Raw genomic sequence first — 21,892 nt, forward strand, 5'->3', positions numbered from 1 at the left:
CTGCATGAGTGCGTGCTACAGCGGGAGATTTAGAAAAAGTCTGAATGGCAAAACTGAACAATCATTTTCTTTTAAAAAATGCAGCTTTAGTACCTATAATTAAGGGACTGGACAAATAGAATGTTTTTAGGAAACTAATTAATGGATAGTTAATAGGTAACCAAAGCACACGTAGAGGAAATTTTAAGAATTAAATTTATTCTCTAAATTGAGTTACAACTTTTACTGTATGATCTCATTAGCAGTAATTTGTTAAAATCTTCTCCCCTCATAATAGTGCAAAGGTAAACAGCAAACTTCTTTTTCCTAACTGCCTCACACAGAGAATTAGTGGGTCCAATATGCTGAAATTTTACTAAAATTTGGTTTTCCTGTTTTCAAATGATCATGGCTCTTAAACACAAGTAGTATGTCTTTAAATAGATACACTCCCTAGATCAGTTATATGAGTTTTAATAATAGCTCATTTACATGGAAGACAAAACAGACTGTTTGAAAAGTAGGACATTTAGATAATATGTGCATTATATACTTAAATGTTTTATTACAGTAAGCAACTGTGTAAGTAAAATGCTCAAGATCATCCAAGAAATTAGGAGTTGAGTAGGACCAGGGCCCAAGTCTTCAGATTGTTGGTGTCAGGAAGATCTGCTTTATTCTACTCTGCCTACTGCCTATGTTTCTTGCACAGGATGGCTGGCAGGGGCACTGGCAGCCTTAGTTGGGTTGGTATGGTTTTGTTTTAAGGGAAGTTGGAGGAGCAGATGGTGAATTCTGTGGAAAAAAGCTAAATAAAGGAGTAGTAGAGTGCAGAGCAAGAGGGAAGCAGTAGGTGGGGGCAGCATACAGGAATACTCCTCACCCTCTAAAATAAAGCAGCCACCCAAACCAATAAGAAAAGATCAGCAACAGAGAGTGGGAAAAAGCAGAGATCTATTTCAATTTACTGATTAGGCCACTCAGCTCAAAAAATCAATCAGCAAGTCATATTCTGAATGTCTACTAAATATTAAATCATGTGATCAATGTACCTAGCCTTTCAAAGATTCCTACTACAGAAAACAAAATGACATTTCTTCAGGAAACAGAGATGACTCAAATCAAGACTCTACATTTGAGGAGCTCACAGTGTGGGACAAGGAGACAGAAACAACTATAGTACCAAGTGACGCACCCACTAGGAGAATATACAGATCACTAATGCCTGGGCAGGAGGCTGGACCAGACTCAATCAGTCAGATACTATAATGTGGGTAAATGTTTACAGCTAAGAAAGATTAATAAATTCATCTCGTTGGAAATGAACAGATGCAATCAAGGCAGGAAAACAATAGTTTTTTTCAGGGTCTAAAAGAGTAGAGATCCTTTATGCCTGATCTAAGGAATGAGCCCAACCTTAGGACCAATCTAGTTTCTCCCCTCTCCCTGCCATTCTCCCTCCACAATTTAACAAGCATTATTTGGGTGCTCATGTTATTTGAAAGGGGTTGGCTCTTAGATACCTAAGGTAGGAAGGGTACAGTGTTTCCTGTTCTCAATGAGACTGCTGAGAACAAGTGTATCAGACTTGAAAAACTACTCTGAGGTAACAGATAAACAAGAGGTAAAAGGACTGCTGAAATAATTTCTGCTAGAGCTTTTGGAATGGTGGAGGGAAATAAGAGACAGATAGGGGCAGGACAGGGAGAGCAAGAAGTAGCCTCTGTCTTCTTCCCCTAAGATCTCCATCTTGGATTTTTACAACTGTTGATATTGATGTATAAATGAGGAATTCAATTATGAACAGCTTATTTGAAGCACCCTGTGATACATATCTGCCAAAGTAAAAAACCTGAAAGGGCAACTAGATGCCCAATGCTTAGTAGCTATTATTTCCATTAATCATCTTTTACCTACAAAGATTCTAAAATATCCCCAGTGTCCAGCCGATTTTCAACCAATTGTTTCTAAAATTACTGACCACATGGGTCAGATAAGATTAAAGACTAAGTCATCTAAAACTCATTTTCTTTACCTGAGTCTGGCATAGCTCAGTCCAAAGTTTGGGGAACAGTGCAAGATGAAGTGGCAAACCTTCATAGGCAACTAGGATACCTAATATTTGAAAAGAAATCAGAATAGGTTATAAATTACACTACTGAGGTATTAAACTGTAGGTACAATATAATAGCTATTTCTAGTTGTAACTATGCATATTTTCTACATATTTTAGAAATATGTAAAATACTGAAAGGGAAGAATTCATTCCAATGTTTTAACCAGTTAAATAATTTAGAATGCAGTACATTTTGCATTTACTTATATTCTACACCGCATTCCCAGAAGGATCTGAGGCACCTTAAACAAATTATTATTTTGGAGTACTGGAACTTTATCTGGAACAATTTAATAAAGGTTACTGCCAACTGGTTCCAAAACTTTCTTGGATTAAGATACTTGGCCACTTGGCCTATTAAGAGGATTTTCATCATGCAAGAGCTAGACTGCAAAGTATGTGTGTGTGGTACAGAGTGCAGGAGGGGAGTGTGCGCATGCATGTGCTTTCACATGGAGAATTAGAGAACATGTTGTTACTTCCCCTTTTACTTTATTTCTTTTAAAGATAGGGAGAATTATCTTCATGGTAGATTTAGGTCAACACTGCTCTGAGTCTAATAGCTTCTAGCCCTGTCCCCAGGATCTTTTGGATAGACCATACTTAGCTGTGTGTCACTGTCCTATCTGGAATCTGTATTTTTTTAAACTTTCCTCTTCTTCACTGTTCCAGATGTCAAGTACGTCTTTAAGAAATTCGTTCCCCTACCTGTTGCCCTCCTACCTCTGAAAGCACAGAAATTGCAATACTATAGCCATAAGTCAATTTCCCATCCTCCATATTCCCACCTCCAGGGAAAGTATAATCGTGGAGGAGAAACACAGTAAAAGCTATCTCCTCCATTAACAGAAATTATGAAAAATCAGACATGTAGTCAGCAAACTTTTCTGTAAAGGGTCTAAACAGTAAATATTTTAGTATTTGTGGCCTTTTGATCTGTTACAACTACTCAGCTCTGCAGAGTAAGTGTGAAAGCAGTCATAGACGACACTAAATGAATGGGTGTGGCTGTCTTTCAATAAAACTTTAAGAATAGTGAAATTTAAGTCTTATGTGGTTTTCATGTGATATATAATATTTAGAGTAATCTAGTTTTTTTTACTATCCAAAAAGTAAAAACCCTCCTAAGCTTGCAGATAGCTCACTGGTTATACAAAAACAAGGAGCATGCAGGCTCCTGTTTGCCAACATATGGTTAGACCAAGGATTTGAGAAAATTTTAAAAGGGAAGTCAGATCAGTTACCCAGTTTAGTCATCCAAGGATGCCTAGACTCCCTTTTGTAGGTAAGCCTATTTGTTTTCCTGTCCAGATTAATCCCTTTGTAAAGATCCAAGTTAACTTCATCCTCTTTCACCTTTACCCAATATACATAAACAAATAAGGGCATGTCATCAAAACTGTTGGTCATTGCATAATTACCCACAGAAGAACAGGGGCTTGCAAACTGGCCCACAGCCTGTTTTTGTATGGCCATGTGAGCTAACATAAATGTTTTTAAAGAACCGTAAAAACAAAACAAAAACAGCCAAAGAAAATGTGACAGAGACCATACATGGACTGCAAATCTAAAATATTTAATACCCGTTCAGAAGTTTGCCAATCCCTGAACTAGAGGCTGCTCCCATATGGAAAGCAAACTGTGTAATTCTGTTTATGTTTCTCCGGTGTTCATTCTTTTCTCACCAAATATTCCTCAAGTGAAACAATCCTTATTTCTCTTTTCTGTAACTATCAAAAAGCCAGCATTACCACAATAAACAAAAAATCCCATGGAGGCCTTCTATAATCTAGATCACTCTCAAGTGATATTCTGATACAAATTTCTTTATAAGCAAAGAAGGAAATATACCAGTACTGGCATCTACTGTGCTAGGTATGTCAGATAACCAGTTACTTTTCTCATCAATTTGGGAAGTATGATCCTCATTTTTGCCCCCCTTTTTGGATGAGGAAATTATGCTCAGATGGGTTATATAACCTGCTCAGGTTCATCCCAAAAGCCAGTGAACTATACACTTGTGTCTACCTCAGATTTATGAGATTCTAAACCATGAGTTCAATGTAATAGTGATGTACTTTTGTAATACAGTAAGATCCATACGTACTTATTAATATAAAACTTGTTTTTCCTGGACCATCTGTTACACCACACTCTGGTAAACACACCTACGGTGAGCTAAAGACACCTCTTTCATAGTCCCATCTATTCTCTCTGAGCAGCACCTCCTCTGGAAGGAAGGCCATCCCTTCAGAGCAACAGAGTTTCCATTTCTTTCTAGTCATTTCACAGAACACTGAGGATCAGGTGCATCTTGGCTCTGTGACTCAGGGTAGAGGCCAATACCATCCTACTCCACACACTCCTGCTCCAATACCTTCTGGAGTCTCACTGGGTGGAAAGCACAGGGAGATGCAATCAACCAGAGTTCTCAGGAACACATCCAAGCCTTGTATCAGTGAAATGAGATGGGCAGGCCTAAAACCTACTGGCTTCTGTACCACTTAACTTCCTTCATCCCCACTCATGAAGGACCTAATATACAACAATAAAAAATTGTATCTTTTCTTCATTAGTAACATCTTATACTGCAGAAACTGCTGGATATGTTATTAAAAGAAAAAGATCTTTTAAAAACTGCTTTCGTAGGTAAAACTGCAGTTTAGATGGTTGCCAAGAGGATAAAGTATTTCATATGTGTAGTTACTAGTTAGGGTTTCTCCCATCTGAATTGAGCTGATTCTCTGTCTAGTTTTCTACAGGAGCATTTATCATATTCAATCATTATCCACAGGAAGTGACAGCTTTAGCCTATGGATGAAAGGCCCACAACTACGGCTCCAGTGTGAGAATGAATCATCATCTTAGCCTAAGACTGTCACACATTTGATGCTTCTAATCCCTCTTGTTCTGATATCATACTGACTAAAATAACTTACTGTTGTCTATTTAGCTTCCCATATAGGTTACTAGAAAAAAAAAATCTGCTGGTCCTACCATAGAATATTTACACACCCGTGCTAGTTCTTTCTCTATGTAAATTAACAAATTGGTATAATGGGTAGAGTTAAAATGTGTTTATTAAATATAATTACCATGTATTAGTCTAGGGTAAAGGGATTTGCCTTCGATGGACTAATAACAGCTGGCTTCTTATCTGCCCTAAATGATTGGCCCTGCTCTGAAGTATATTCATCTTAAAAAACCCTTCTGAAAACAGCTAACCAGCTGCTTCTCCAATCAGTCCCACCCTGACATCACGAAAAGGTCAAGTACGAATCAGGGCTATACTTTTTGTAATTTGAAATTTTAATATGTTAACTTTTACCAACTATGTGAGCTTTTTAAATTCTAGAGATTTGAAGATTGTGGATTTTCTAGGTACATCATAATGTTACTTGCAAGAAAATCTATTTCTTTTAAAAAAGATCGATTTCTTTTTATTTTGGTTATTAATGCAAGCTTTCCAAAACAGTATTAAATAGTAATGGTGACAGAAATTCTAGTTTTGTCTCTGAAAATGAAACTTACTTAACTCAATGATGATATATAGGGATTTGTTATTAAGTTTAATTCTACTTGAGCATCTTGTTAATTCTGAATGAACTATACAGCACCTAAAGAAAATGGTATCAGAAGATGCAGTACTAGTTTTCTATATTACTTTTTGTTTTTTTGTTTCCCAAATACAAAACCAATGCATGATCATTATAAATAATGATCTAGAAAATAAAGACACCCCATAATTTTATCTTTATACAGAGATTAACCCTCTATGAATTTTTTCCATATACTGAGTGATTTTGTCCCTCTAAAAAATACAGTAATATCAAGCATGGGTTTCCAGTTTTTTTTCATGTAATCTGCAGTCAATTCCTGTCTTTATATCTTAATGGCTAGATAAACTTTGGTTTACTTAACTAAGCTTCTATTAATGGACATTGGGTTGTTTCCAATTTTTACCTAATCCAAACCAAGTGGACATAAAACACCCAATGTATATTATTATACATGCTTTGAGTAGAGAGGGCAGATTTCTAGATCTGGTATTGCGGGATCAAATGGCATGAACCATCTAAGTATATAATGCCAGATTGCCTCCCCAAACTGACTCATAATATTATAAGATCTCTTCTTTCCCCAATTATGCATATTACCTAAACTTTGACACACAGCTGAAAAAAAATTGTTACATATTTGCTTTATTCAGTAAGGTTGGGCAATTTCTCCTATGGTTACCAAACATGTACTCTGTGTGTGTGTGTGCACATGTGTGCTGACTGTTCATGGTCTTTGCTTATTTTACTTCATATTCTTTACCATCATACCGAATCCTAAAAACTGTTATTTGGCAATACTAGCCATTTATCTGTTAAGAATGCAAATATTTTTCCCATTAGTGGTTTGTGTTTTCATTCAAATTATGGCATTTTAAAATATATTTTCAATTTTTATGTATATAAAATTTTCAATTTCTGGGTTTTGTTTCCTGATGAACATGGTCTTTCAAATCTCAAGGTGGCATCCACATAATCCTGTGTTTTTCTCTAATATTTCCATTATTTTGCTTTTCACGATTAAACTAGTAATCCTCTTGGCATTTATTTTAGTCTAAGGAATGAAGCAGATATTAAAGGCTCTCTCTTTTCTCCCCAGACAGCTAACCAATTATCTCCACACCACCCATTCACCATTGATCTGCTGTGTCCTTGTATATCCTTATACTCGTTTTGGGGCTCTTTTTCCACTCTTCTATATATTTCTGTATCTGTATCACATTGTTTTAATCATTATAGTTTACTTTTACATAAGAAATGGATGAAAATAAATCTGTATTTACTGTTTTTATGCATAAAAAGTAAAAGGATAAACAATGAGTAAAAGTGGTAGGGGGCAAGTCTGGGATATGATGTGTATCTTTTTAATATTGTTTGAACTATGAACTCCACATATATTTAAAATAATAAAAATTACTATACCTTTAGTATTTTAGAAATCAATAGTGCCAGTCCCTATTCCTATTCTTTTTCAGAACTTTTCCAGCTAAACTGCTATTTTAAAATATCAAAACACTGTGGTTTCAGACACACTGTTACTTCACATGGCAGTCAGTAGCTTTGTTCACCCTCCCTCAATTCTCTTCTCATTTCTGTCTCCCCTAACCCCATGCCTGATATCCTTACTTCAAAAGTACTTCCACCCTCCCTTTGTTTACTGTTTAGTACTTGCAACTCTGTCCCCTGCAATTCTAATCTACAATTATTACATAATTCCTTTCAATCCCCTAACAACTTAAAATCTACTCAGTTACCCATATAAGAATTCCTACAAAGACTTTTCTTCAAAACTGGAAATGGCTCACAATTCAGTATCAGTCTTGAGACATTCACATCTACAGTCAGTCATAATATTCTGGCCCTTGGACCATCTAACCTCAAGACTTAAATAATTAAGAACATAACCAATTTAAACTTACCCTTTCCTCTCCTTGTTGCCAAATATAATCTTCTGAAGAAATTATATAAATTAAAACTCTCTGCTTCCCATTACAGTCATTAATGAGGGCTTTGCTTTTGCTCAAGCCCTTTCCTAGGGGCCTCTCCCTGGAAATAAACACTTCAGCTGGAAGAAGGAGTTAACTTCAAAATACTGAGACTTAAGTTCTCCATTTATAAAAAACATAAGGAAAGCAATGTTTTTAGGTTTTTGTCCCACTTCATATCCACTTTTCTGCATTAATTAAGATATAACTATGAAAAATTTTTGTCCTGCTCAATTTGTGAAGGGTTTTGGTCTCCACCTAGAGCTGTGCTATTCAATACAGTAGCCATTAGCCACATCTGGCTCTTTAAATTTAATTACAATTAATTAAAATAAAAATTCAGTTCCTTAGTCACACTCCAAGTTCTCAAACACTCACACATGGCTAGTGACTACCATATTATGAATGATGATACAATTGGATAATATTTCCATCCTCGTAGAAAGTTCTATAAAATAGGGTGCATCTTGAGAACTAAACATCACAAGACAGCATCAACAGTGCTTCATGGTTATAAGAGTGATGAGAGCATAAAATATTATGAAAGCTGGTGTAGCATATGTAGATGGGTAAGTGTGTTGCTCTTTTCTTCAGTCCTCCTTCCCTCCATGTTTAACTTCCCTGAAACTGTGTATTTGTATTGATAAGGAAGACAGTTCCAAACAGGGTTGAACACTCATTATTTGGTCAGAGCTGTTCAAGTAGCTAAAATAGCTCCTCACATAATTTTTGGTATAAATCATATGAACACAATTACCAAGAACTTTTCTTAAGGTAAGCATCTTTTTATTAGTTCCCCTCCTTATTTGGAAGCAAGGCTGTGTTACTAGAACTCCTGATTATCCTCTCACACCTGATCACTGCCACTGCTAGGTTTTAGCTTTTTACCAAGTGCCACAACCCTGCTGTGTAATCATTAAATGGCCAATCTGAGCATATTCTCACCCCTCCCACCACCCGTGTTGGCACTTCAGTGGTGTGTGTGTGTATCTCCATTTAATGATAACAGGTAGAAGAAACAACCTTTCAAATCTGAGATGCTCTAATCACTTACCAATCAGATGGTTTTTCTGAAGAGGAATTATCCCTGAGAGCTATTACCACTTTCTTCTTCTTGGATAATGAAACCTAAGGTATGTTCACATCTTTTGCCCTACCTATAATGGATCAAAACCTTCTGCACAGGAAGGAAGAGGTGATTGAGAAGGAGAACAAGGGGATTCCTAGGGTGTGGTAATATTCTATTTCTTGACCTGGGTGTTAATTCCATGAGTATGTTATTTCCCATGCTCTGAAATACAACTATAGAACACTGGCAAGGATTCCTGGACCAGGAATCCTGGCAAGAAGACACACAGAGCCTGGGAACTCTGGAGGTCCTGAGACAGGGGACATCTGGAGGGGGTGGCTACATTTCTTCCAACGACTTATCTGTTAAACAAAAGTCACCCAAAGGGAGCATTCTCTAACAGCTCTCATGTACATGCTTGGAGAGACCATATTACTTATTACCTAATTTGAGTTTTCTTTCCCCTTCATAATTTACTGATGGTTTTGATTTCTATTTCTCACATATTCCTTTGCAAATTTCCCTACTTACTCACCTCTCTATTTTAAAAGACTTACCTCCTAATTTACTCATATATGCACCTCTGCTTCACCCTAGCAAGCCCACTCAGCTTGCTCTTGGTGTTACCAGCTCCAAAGCACAGCTGGCACTATAAATCTCAACCTCAAGATCAGGGGTGGGGAAGTCCATCTAAGCCTGTCTCCCTAATCAGAGCAGTTTCTGTTTTTTGTTTTTAAATTCTGCTGGGCAGATGGAGGAGGACTTGGGCTTCTAAGTACAAAAACTGATCAGCCCTACTCCACACTCCCTTATAGGCCAGCTGAAACTCTGGGCAGAACTATTCAATGGAAACCAGTAAGTTGGTGTTTTCTTAATAAAAATAAAAATGTTCCCAAGATTAATATTTTTAAACATTCACTTTAAAAAATAAAAAAAAAAGAGATTGTCTCATTTTTTTTCTCCCCTTCCTGAATGACTAGGGGCTTAAAATAATTCAGTGGAATTTACTGCTCATCTTTTATACTTACTCAGCTTAACTAATGTTTCAGTAAATTTTTCACAGTTGATTGCAACTCGGCATAATAGATGGATGAATTGATGATAAGAAAAGAAGTAGTCTAGCAGCATACGATCATAAACGTCATCTTTGCCCTGAAGGTTAAAGATGATAAAATGGTTGCACTTTAATTGTATAATAAATTAAAGAGCATATTTTGTGTAAATGTAATAAATTTAACTAAAAAGCTGATTAAATATTTAAATTCTATAAGAACCTAGTTTTAATCTCCAAGTTTCTAGTAATGTTATTAAGATCTTAATTGTCACAAGTTTATTTTCAGTGTGCAAATGCTGTCAATTAAAATTACCCATTATGTCTATATACTTTAATAAAAAATTACTGTAAGAGTTTAAAATGTGACACTTTATTTAGCTCTACAGACATATAATCAAGAATAATAAATTAAATCTGACTTTTGAAATATATTCCAAATTATTTCTGTAATGGTTACTACAGTGTTAAATTATTTTAATAGTTTATCTTCTAAGAACTTAAGTATATTTAAGATACAAAGATAGTGGGCAAGGGAGAGTGTGAATGAAGTGGGGTGAAGAAAGATAAAGGGAGAAAATTGTTTAAAAAATGTTGAAACTAAAATAAATTATTCTGTACCCTTTCTCTATAATTTAGAATTAGTATTATTTTAGAATAAGCATCAGAGGACAAAAATCAGACTCCAAATGATGATAAATCTATCAATTGTGACATAAGGCTTAGGTCAAAGGATTATAATTAAAGGGCAGTAAAAGAAGTCATTGATTATATGGCCAAATTTAAACAATAGTAAGTACCTAACTTGACTTTTCAGGTTTAGATATATGACCCAGTTATAATTTAGCCTAGTAACAAATACTAATAAGGTTTACTATTAGGGTATTTTTTGAGGGGAAAAAAACTTACTACTTGTGCTTATTGTTGATTTTTCAAATATTAAACCAACATTTCAGAGCACCAAAAGGAAAAAGTCCAAATGAGTCTAATCTTTTTAGGATCCACAAAATGGTCATTTAAATCTCATATACTCATTACTGCCAGAGGGGAAATTTCAAATTACTGTGTACTACAGAAACATGGTTTTCCTGGCATCCCAACATACCTTACTGGTTTCCACCATTGTGGGCAAGAGGCACATATTGAGTTCAGGGCGCGGAGGCCGAATATTGCTTTTCCCTCCTATTAGCTTGATATTTTCTCGACAAGGGAAATAAGGTCCAAGAGACACTAAGACATTAAAAGTGTACAATAAGAATAAATGGAAAAGTATAAATCTCCAAGTTTCAGTGTGCAGAAAGATTAAATGCCAACCATATTCAAGTACTGGGCTAGATGAATACATACTTGGTATATTACTGTGATGGTAAGTACAATGGTTGTGCTGTAGAAATGGAACCAGAGTATGAAGAAAGTCATGGGGACTTAAAAGCACAAGTTCCTTGAGGACATCTGAAAATAAAAATACAATTTGGGTATTAAAAAACTGGAGTATGCCTATCTATTATTGTCAAAACCCACAGACCCTTTTGGAATGACTAGTTGCAGTGTGACAGCTGGAAAGTTTTAATGAGTCTAAAACTGGTTTAGCTCCTGACACTGGGAGAAACTGTGTCTGATGCTCAATGAAATCTGAATCAGCAGAGCTACCAACCACAATGCGGTCATTATTTAGAAACTAAAATTTAAAACTTTTTATTTGTATATTATTTATCCAAGAGAAGCACCAAGGAGAAGTACATTGAAGAAAACATTTAATGCACATTATATGTCTTCATAAAATCAACCACAGAAACATACAAAGAAATCTAAAGTTCAAAGTTCTTCAGATCTAAGGGATAATCCTTAATCTACTTTTAATGTTTCATGATGCTAGCTGGACTGATTCTCATCCTCTAATCACATAGATGTAATGCTCATGATGACAAGTTGCTGGCAATAGAGATTACTACTATGCACCTCTCCCCTCTTGCTGGAGAAACGTAGTCCAATAATTCCACAGGCCAATGCCTACAAAGACTGCCTACTTATACATGACAGCCAGTTATTCATGTCATTTTGAGAAAGTCTCTAAAGATCGCTTCACAGTGCTTTCTAAGGTAGTAAAAATCTCAATATAAATTAAAAATGAGGGGGTCCTTTAACAGGCACAAATGATCACTTTATTGTAAATATGTAATCAATAAAAACGTAGAATACTTAGGAGTCTATGAACATACTTAGGAGTCTATGAACAGCTAGTATGAAGTATCTTTAGGCAAAAGAACTCAAAGTGAAATAATCACAACCCTTTAAAATGTCAATTCTACTTTGTAAAATTTTCATGATTGTATCTTGCCTACATAGGATCAGAAGATTTCAGAGCAGGAGATCTAGAGATAACCTAAGGTCAAATGGCCCAGATATATTAAGTGACCTGCCCATGATCACACAGGTAAATTACTGGCAAGATAAGAAATAAAACTCAGTTTTCTTAGGACCTGTTGGCTAGTGCAAGTTACACATAGAAAGTACAAATGTTTTCCAAACCCTACAAACTAATATCACATCCTACCACCCCCCACACCAATAAACAAACAAAAAAACAAAAACAAAAACAAAAAACCCAGAAAAATGTTCTTTCACTAGGGTTTTACATAGGTGTATTTTCTAAGTAACTTACCAATACAGGCATTTCTAAGTTCTGGAGGACTATAGGAATTAAGAAGAGTTAACAGTTTATGAGCAAATTCAATTCGCTCCTGCCACTGGATTAATGCTTGTTTTACATCTGCAAATACAAAAGCATATACAAATAGACCACTTGAAATCAAACCTTTCCACAATTATTTTCTATGTAAACTAAAGAATACTAACAGCAAGAAATTCAAATTAATCACAAACATCTTGGGTAAAAGTTGTGACTATTTTCATGAGATGGTTGTTACTGTTAAACCTGCTACATTCTTTTTTTCTCCCCTTTCTTTTATTGATTTAAGAGAGGGTGAGAAACATCAATGCAAGAGAAACATCAACTGGTTGCTTCCTGCATGTGCTATGACTGGGGATCAAACCCGCACCATAGCCATGTGCCCTGACCAGGAATCAAACCAGGGACCCTTCAGTCTGCAGGATGACACCCCATCAACTAAGCCACACTGGGCAGGGCTAACCCTGCTAGATTTCTTAAAGCACATATTTAAGTGAAGAATATATTCTATTTTCCAGAAATTTATATGAAGTTCACAGTTAATACTGTCTTACAGGGACAAAAGAGATATTTTTATAGTTATTTCTCTCAAACTAAAAATCATCTAATCTAAGCCATGAAGTTTCTAGTATTCATAAAATACTCACAAAACATGAGTATTCACAAAATACTTATGTTGTAACTGTGCTGGAAGTGTTTTCCAGTCTCCTAAATCTTGACACTTACAGCATGCTTGACTGTTTAGGGGGTAGGAATATAGAAAATAAACAAAAGCATTATATCAGGAGGTCATGGTAAGCATTTCCTCATCAGCCCAAACTACTGTACATAAACTGGAAATAAAAATGAATTCTCTGAAGTATGCAGTTTAAATGCCTTATTTTGCTCTTTAATAGTTGAACTAACAAGAAGAAGAAACAGAAATGGCCAAACCTTTTCTCTGAAGATATGGGCGTGTAGACTTCAATACCGAAAGGAATATTGACAGAAGTTCTACTAAGTCTCCAGTCACATGGCAAGCTGTGGCTTCATGATACATCATGTGCAGTGTGTTGAAAGACTACAAATGATTCAAAAGAATGGAAAACTTCATTTTCATTTTGACTTTATTGAGCCACAAAACTGTAGTGCTCATCCTCTAGATAGATGTTTTCAGACTCAGACTATGCATATGTATATGAACACAAAGCAAATCTATTTGCTTTTTATCTAAGTCAAATTTTCTCGTTCACCTCTTTTTTAATATACACAAGTTCTCACACTTCAGAACTCTGATATTTTGTGTATACATTTTGGTCTGAAGGAACAATTTGTTTAATCAGATTTTTCTTCTTTTTGTTACTATTTGTTCTAAGACTGCAAGCCTAATGCTTAAAAGGCAGCAGGAGCAACAGGAAGATTGGGAAGAACAGGTAACTGTTTTAACTAACATTTCAGGGCTTTTGAAGATAGAAAAGGATGACATGGCTGTCAGCCATACTCAAAATAGTAGGTCTAAAAGAGGCAAAAAGCTAAAAAACATAGTAATTTCTTTAATCATAATGGCTCATTAAGTCTATTTTCTTTAACTACATTCAACTTAACTAAACCCTTAGGTTTTTTTCCTACTTCATTCTACATCAAAACATCTTGTTTCTAATCCTCTTGAATCAGTTCCCCATAGCCTGTATTCTATTCAGAATTTAAAGTTCAACATTCATAGCCTAGAATCTGTGGCAGTACATAATCTAAACAATGTACTTGGGTGACATTTAACCTGTAAGTTGTGAAGAAAGGACCCATGTCTGTCTTGTTCACTGCTATATCCCCAGTGTCTAGTATAGTGCCTGGCACAGAGCAGACACTCAAACATCTGTTGAGTGAAAGAATTAAATTCTCACTACTCCTCTTTATATACCTTTTGTTTTATCCAAACAGAAAGAGTTGGCATTTCTCAAATACAATCAGTATTTTCTTGTCTCTGTATCTATTAAATCATTTATCTAAATGCTCTCCCACTTACTGCAAGTCCAAAGTTTTCGAAGTAGTTTCAAATGTGTTGTATTCCTATTCTACCACACCATTGGCTGAAAAAAACCACCCTACCTCTTAATCTCACGATATCCTTCTCATGTACTCTCATTTTATCTCCATTAGTAGACAAAAGGTTACAGTGTACCCCTGTGGCCTTAAAATCATCTCATAGTGTGGATGTTTAAGAATTATGGGAAGAATGAATGGCTGATTTTAACCACTTAAAACAGTCTCACAGGCTTTCTCTGATGATGCTAATCTCAGTCTTAGTAATGTTATCAAATAAGTGAGCTCTTGAGAACTGTGCCCTTGATTAAATCATATGAGTTTCTTCTGTTTCTATCCTTACAAATAAAATAAATAAAACCAGGCTATTTTAAGTGGTTGTTCTAAATACAAAGTAATGAGGAAAAAATGGAATTACTATGGAAAAAGAAAATAGCACCCTAAAAACTGTGATCTAATTATTCTTTGAATATAGATTAGCATTTAGTGCTCTGTATAATTAAAATCAAGATATTAAGACACCTGTAAAGTCTACAATAAGCTCTAAATAGCCAAAAAAACAAGAAGTCTTGGTGAGAAAATTAAAACAAAATACATCTACAATAAAATATTTACCTCAGTCATCAGGATCAACCCTCGATTAAATACAACAAGAAGTCTGTCTTCATCAGATTCTAATAGTATTCTGAAGGCACTGGAAAAAATACATAGTCTAATTTGAGAACTCTAAATCAGAACAGAACACTTTGCTGATATTAAAAACAAAACAAAACCCCATACAATCCTGAAGTACAATATATTGTCATTAAGGCTATCTTCCTACCTACAGAAAAGAGACTACTATAACTATTTCTTACAAATGCAATAAAAGGAGGTAATATTAAGTAAGAAACTCTCTAAGTAACTTAAGGAAAAGTTATGTCTAATAGTATATAGTTAACTCCACAATGGTGGAAGAGAGGTTCAATAGGGATACTTTAGAAGTTTCAGTATAAAAAATGTTTTTCAGCCCTGGGTGATATGACTCAGCGGACTGAGTGCTGGCCTGCAAACCAAAGGGTTGCTGGTTTGATTCCTAGTCAGGGCACATGCCTGAGTTGCAGGCCAGGTGGGGGGCGCATAAGAGGCAACCACACATTGATTTTTCTCTCCCTCTCTTTCTCCCTCCCTTCCCCTCTCTATAAAAATAAATAAATAAGATCTTAAAAAAAAGTGCCTAATAAAGGATATCACCTCCAGTTATTAGACTTAATATTGGGTTGTCCTAAAGTTTGTCTGGTTTTCTTCTGTACCATGGCTCTAGTAGCATTTATTTGTCTTTAACTTCATTCAAAACAATTTTGTTAGACTGTATTGTGACAGCTGTTATATCAGCATATATTTTTTTAAAATTAAGCAAAATTGGTGATTTTTTTGTGTAGCCATTTTAATAATGAAGATAGGAGGAAAAAACCCACATTTTCAGCATATTATGCTTTATTATTTCAAGAAATGTAAAAACACAACTGAAACACAGAAAAAAATTTGTGCAGTGTGTGGAGAAGGTGCTGTGATTGAGCGAACATGTCAAAAGTTGTTTGCACAGTTTCATGTTGGAGATTTATTGCTAGATGATGCTCAGTTGGGTAGACCAGATGAAGCTGATAGTGATCGTATGGAGGCATTGAGAACAGTCAACATTGTAACATGTGGGAGAAAGCCAACATACTAAAAAAATATCCAAATCAATAAAGTTACTGGTAAAAATAAAAATGTTTTTTTTTTATTTTATGGAAAAAACCATATGGACTTCTTGGCCAACACAATATATAGAAGCATTTTAAGAAATTAACCTGGATTTTAATTTGCTCAGAACAACTGTAAAGATCATGATTTGTTACTTTGTCTAATTCCTATAGTTATGAAATACAGATAGACCTAGGCTACACAGAATGAAAAACATTAACAATGACTCATCCAAAGATGAAGAAAGCTGTTTCTGGAGGCCTCTAGAACTGAACTTTTCAAGCATAAATTTGGATCACTGCCATAGAGAAAAGGAGTACAAAGCTTTAGGTAGAAGACTATGCATGTATGGTAAGGTTTCTTCCAACTCTAAGATTCTATAATTCTGAGAAAACACAAATAATCCAAAACCAAACAAAAACAAACCCTGTTTAAAAGTAGTTTAACTTTCAAAATATAAATTCTTTCAAGGTGACTAAATGCACAAATGCTTTCCCAATAACCATATAGAATTGGTAAACTTTCAGTTACAAATAATTTAAAGCATATGTCCCCTCACTTGGAAAAACAAAATAAGCAAAAAAACACCACAAAACATCTTTCTACCTTATTAAAGTAGTCCAGCAGGAGCGACCATCTAAGCAACGTAAGTAACAACTTATGGTTGTTTTCTTAAACTGTTTAATATCTTCTAATTCTTCATCTCTCATATCTGGCCTCTGAGCTATAAATAGCTGCATCAGGTTAAACAGTTCTTCCACTGCCTAAAAAAAGGAAAATAAGTATTACGGTGATCTTTTAACCCTACGTTTTAGAATGTCTGCTTCTCATTCTGAATGTTATGTTCATTAGCTCTTAAAATTACATAAATAAGCTAGATTATACTAGCATTCAAGAACAGTTATAAAATTAGCAACAAATTCTATTTTTAAAATTTCATTTGTAATTCACTGAAAATTTCAAAATGGAGTTTTAGTAAGATTAAAAACTACAAGTTAATACTGTTCATTTTTGGTCTTAATACTGTTTAAAGACTAAGTTTTCTAACTTCCACTGTGAATCCAGAGATATGCTACAAGAATCCTTTGTCCTCTTTTCTTTAATAAATGAGAAATCACTATTTGTCACAAAAATTTTATGCCACTTAATTAAGACCATTTCTGAGAAAAACCCTTTGGTGCCAACATTTGAAATTATCTTTCTTGAATGATGGATAGTCAGTTCATGTTACCTGCCAAAAACTGATTTAAGCACCATTTTTATTAAAATCTCTAACAGATAAGTTCTACATTAAAAGCTGTTACACTTCATTGATGTTAAGGGCAAGTAACAACATTAGGGAATATTTGCACTCACTAACACTCTTCAAAGGTATATTTAACTATGGACATGTTTAGTAATTAAACTAAATGTTATTTATGTGAATGTGATAGGAACAAATCCATTGAACCTTAGTATTATAAATCCTGGTCTGACTCCTAAGTCAGACAGACTCTCTCATTCTCTTTGTTCTGTATTCTTATAGCCTTGGTTTGGAACACTTTTCTTGGTACTTAATACAGTCACACTTCTTTTCTTTATTATAGGCATTCTAACTTTCTTCACTGGAAAGTAGATTATTCTTTCAGGGTGAGAAATTCTAAACAGTTCACTATGTTATGGTCACTACGTTTACTGATCTAAAGATCAGTAAAGTCCTTTTTTAAACAGGACTTGTACAGAACACAATTCAAGGATATCAATCCTTATAATACCCTTTATTGTATTCTTCTGATTGAACTATTGAATGTCTTGAAAAAGCTATTCCTACTCCCCACTCCCACTACCCCCTATTTAGCAAACAACTTCTCATATTAGCAGTTTGTGGTCTGTGGGTTCGGAATAGCTTTAAAAAGGGCTCCCTGTTCTCCTTTTAACCCCATTTCCAGATTTATACCCTCTTGGTCTAATTTTCTATTAACAACAGAGAGGAAGAAATGACAGTGAAAAGAAATATCCAGCCTTATATGGAGAGGCGGAAAAAGGATCAGATTTAGACTGCATATATTTGATTTCATTCAGTTGAATGTAGTGTGAGAAAGAAATACTATGGAATACTACAGCAAAGATAAAAACATTGTCCACATCACAACTTAGCATAGCATATAGATCTTGCTATTATCTAAATGGTAAATACTCACTTCCTTAAAACTACCACAAAGCTGACTTTTTTCATTAGGTACACATGAAAGACACATTTACAAAACCATACATTAAAATAGGTAGGTTCCATAAGAGAGAAAATGTCAACATAAACCTATGAAAAACTATCCATATACTTTGCATTTTATACATGTTCAAGAAAACAAATATACATTAAATCTTTAAGAAAGAATAAAGTTAGACTGTATTCCCACATTTGTCATCACTTCACATAAGGGAAAAAACAGGTATTTCTAATCATTTTGAGGATACAAATGCAATATTTATCAATTTTACTCACTCCAGGGTATTGGCTGGCATGTGGTGTGAGATTCTTAAAGGCCCACTGGATGTTCTGGTGAGAAGCTAGTTGTCGTGTAAATGCAGGAGACTGCTCACAGCAGAGCCTCAGAATGCCGTAGTAGGCAGGCAGCATCCCACGGTTAAAAAGCACCACATCCTGATCATCATGGTCAGCAAGGATGTAATTGAAGGCAATGTTCTTGGTTACCACTGGGTTCTGAACAATAAGGCGGATATTCTCTGGACAGTCAGCACACACATTGTACCAAAATGAAAGCAAAGCCTGTTTATTGTGATTTGTAGCTATTGCTGGCTCAGAAAGTTTAGGCTGGAAAAGGTTCCACAAATCCATGAAATATGTGGAAAACATCAGCTTCTCAGTTTTGGAAATTAAACAGTAAGTCATAAAGCTAAAATAGGGCACTAGCTTTGTAGTGCCATGAACAGCAGCATCAACATAAAGTTTGGCTCTTGAGAGCAAACCAAGGAGCACGTTGTAGACCTGATGCAGGACTACTGTTGTGTCTGGACTGAGTGGAAGGTCACGGGTTGGGATGTGCAAAGACCGTGTTGACCGGAACATCTGGCGGAATGAATTGCTTGGTATAAGGGACACCAGAAGATATGCTGCAGCTATAAAATGTAAAACAAAACTGTCAGATAGATTCTTACAAGATATAAAATAGACTGAAGAGCAGTCATTAAACACAAAGCCACTCTTTCCTTTAAAAATGAAAATGAATAAAATTGAAGGGCTATGAACACCTCTTTTAATATCTTTTTGCTCTACTATTAGCCCCACAAAAAGATCCCAAGGAATGATGAAAACAGACATCTTCCTTCTGTCACTGTTATTTTTTAAGTGGACACAACAATACCATTAGCAGAAACAGCTTTAAACCTCTTTTGTTTAGTTTTCCCAAGTTGTAGTTTTCCCACTTATTTTATCATTTTATTTCTTCTTAGGAAACAATATGTTTTAACAGGAAGAACACAGTATTTGGAGCAATGATTATTTTGTAATAATTTACAGATCACAGTAAAATTTATTTACATTACAAAGACAGAATGAGATCTATCTAAAAGTCCTTTGTAATATATAAGACTATATATCTGCCAATTATAGAACATTAGTTTTGGAAAATCTTTAAAAGTCTTCTAGGCTAACCTTGCACACAAAGAAAGAATCTCTCAACATACTTGAAAAATCTTACTAAGCCTATGCTATAATTCTGAGAGGTAGTAACCCATTAGTTGAGTCTATCTGTAAAAGCAGTTAACTATGAGCAAGGCATTGAGCTAAATACTTTATAAATATGATCTCATTTAATCTTAACAGTCATCCTGGAGGCAGGTGATATTCCAGCAGAAAATCGGAATTTTGAAGAAGCAAAGACTAAGATCACACAGATAAGAGGTAGAGCTCACATTCAGCCTTGGGAGATGATGATGATAGCGATGATAATGGTAAAACAGGAACAACCAGAATTGCTAACATTTATTGAATGTTTACTATTTAACATCCTAACATTATGTACAATAGTAGGCACTACTTTTATTTATCCTCATTCTCACTCAGACTTAAAACAGTAAGACCACCCTGTATTACATAGCTAGTGGCACAACTGGAATTCAAACCCAGGTGGGCCAACCTCATGAGCTAAGGCTTCTAAGGTCTTAGTTTAACTTTTTTTAATACATCTAATTCTGTCTCCCACTATTCTACCTATAATTTGATAATTTCCATTGTACTGCAAAGCAAATAAAGTCAGTGTTTCTAAAATTAATTGTAATCTGCCCTGGCTGGTGTGGCTCAGTGGAGTGAGCACCAGCCTGTGAGCCAAAGGGTTGCCAGTTTGATTCCCAGTCGGCACATGCCCTGGGTTGCAGGCCAGGTCCCCAGAAGGGGGCACATGAGAAGCAACCACACACTAATGTTTCTCTCCCTCTCATTCTCCCTCCCTTCCCCTCTCTCTCTGAAAGTAAATAAAATCTTAAAAAAAAATCTGTAATCTATTTTACAGATTATAAATTAAACTTATTTCTGCACAATACTCCATTTCTATTTATTTCTTCACGTATATATTGCTCTGGTAGTCTATTTCCAAGATGACTCAATTTCATATGTGTCTCAAAGATAAAAAGTTGACATATAGGTAGCACCCTGATCAATTTTTATGTAACACTGAAATTGAGAAAAGTCTTTCATGATTTAAAAAACTTATTCAGTTGAACTTAGAACAAATCTACTTTCACTTCTGTATGGCAATTCTTAAAATACATGATGACACCTATCATGTCACAATTTGTCTTTAGACTAAACATTCTCAGTAATTCCTTAAAGTTATTTTGTAAGATTAAAAGTTCTCGGCCTGGTTGGTGTGGCACAGTGGATTGAGTGCTGTCCTACGAACCAAAGGGTCACCAGTTCAATTCCTAGTCAGGGCACATGCCCAGTGCAGGCCCAGGTCCCCTGTTGGAGGCGTATGAGAAGCAACCACACACTCATGTTTCTCTCTCTCTTTTTCCCCTCCCTTCCCCTCTCTCTAAAAATAAATCTATTGTTTTAAAAAAGTTCTCTGTAGTTTTTCTTCCATACATGCTATCATAATTATTATTCTAAGTTATATTCATTCTATTCAAGTATTTAGGTACCCTTTTCAAGTTACATTTTTTTCAAAAACACTTTTTGACATTATTGTAGTCTCTACTATAATAATTAAAAAATTATGCATTATAATAGCTTATTTCCTAACTGAACACCAGCTTTACATTTTTCACAAGTATAAATAATGTGGTTGGGTATCCATATATTGAATGACTTGTCTACACTGAATCCCCTGAAACAATATTACTGAGTGAAAATGGGCAAAAAGATTTTAAGGATTTAATTACATGCTAAATTACCTTTCACAAGGGTAATATTAACTTACAGTGTCACTGCAGTGTACAAGAACACCATTTCCAGAGCACTGTTAGCAATACTGGGTGTAACGACTAGCTAAAAAACTTTTCTGGGTAGCAGACAGGTTCAGCATAGGTTTTTGTTTTACGTTCAGAAACATGAATGCCAACAGACATATTGTGTCAGCTCTCACAAATATCTGTGGGTTCAACTAAATTGGCAGGAAAAACAAGCCTATAAGCAGAGTACCAACGCCAATCCATGTGTACCCACACTGAAAGGTGTTTTTCCCAAATCTTTTACTTTAGAATAG

General features: G+C 35.2%; 1 protein-coding gene and 1 long non-coding RNA gene across 2 annotated transcripts in view; one reads left to right on the top strand and one right to left on the bottom strand.

The window, feature by feature from the left end:
- USP34 (ubiquitin specific peptidase 34) overlaps positions 1-21,892 on the bottom strand; it is a 220,960-nt gene that overhangs the window by 3,465 nt on the left and 195,603 nt on the right. The window contains 9 exon segments of the mRNA XM_028516659.2: positions 2,015-2,094; positions 9,735-9,858; positions 10,863-10,987; positions 11,105-11,209; positions 12,420-12,527; positions 13,380-13,506; positions 15,081-15,159; positions 16,797-16,954; positions 18,673-19,307. Coding sequence (XP_028372460.1) covers positions 2,015-2,094; positions 9,735-9,858; positions 10,863-10,987; positions 11,105-11,209; positions 12,420-12,527; positions 13,380-13,506; positions 15,081-15,159; positions 16,797-16,954; positions 18,673-19,307 — 1,541 coding nt within the window.
- On the top strand, positions 11,522-13,693 carry LOC118501098. Its single transcript, XR_004903678.1, has 2 exons — positions 11,522-12,191; positions 13,343-13,693. It is a non-coding gene; the product is annotated as an uncharacterized LOC118501098 (long non-coding RNA).

This window comes from Phyllostomus discolor, chromosome 6 (genome assembly GCF_004126475.2).
Source record: "Phyllostomus discolor isolate MPI-MPIP mPhyDis1 chromosome 6, mPhyDis1.pri.v3, whole genome shotgun sequence".
Lineage (NCBI taxonomy): Eukaryota > Metazoa > Chordata > Mammalia > Chiroptera > Phyllostomidae > Phyllostomus > Phyllostomus discolor.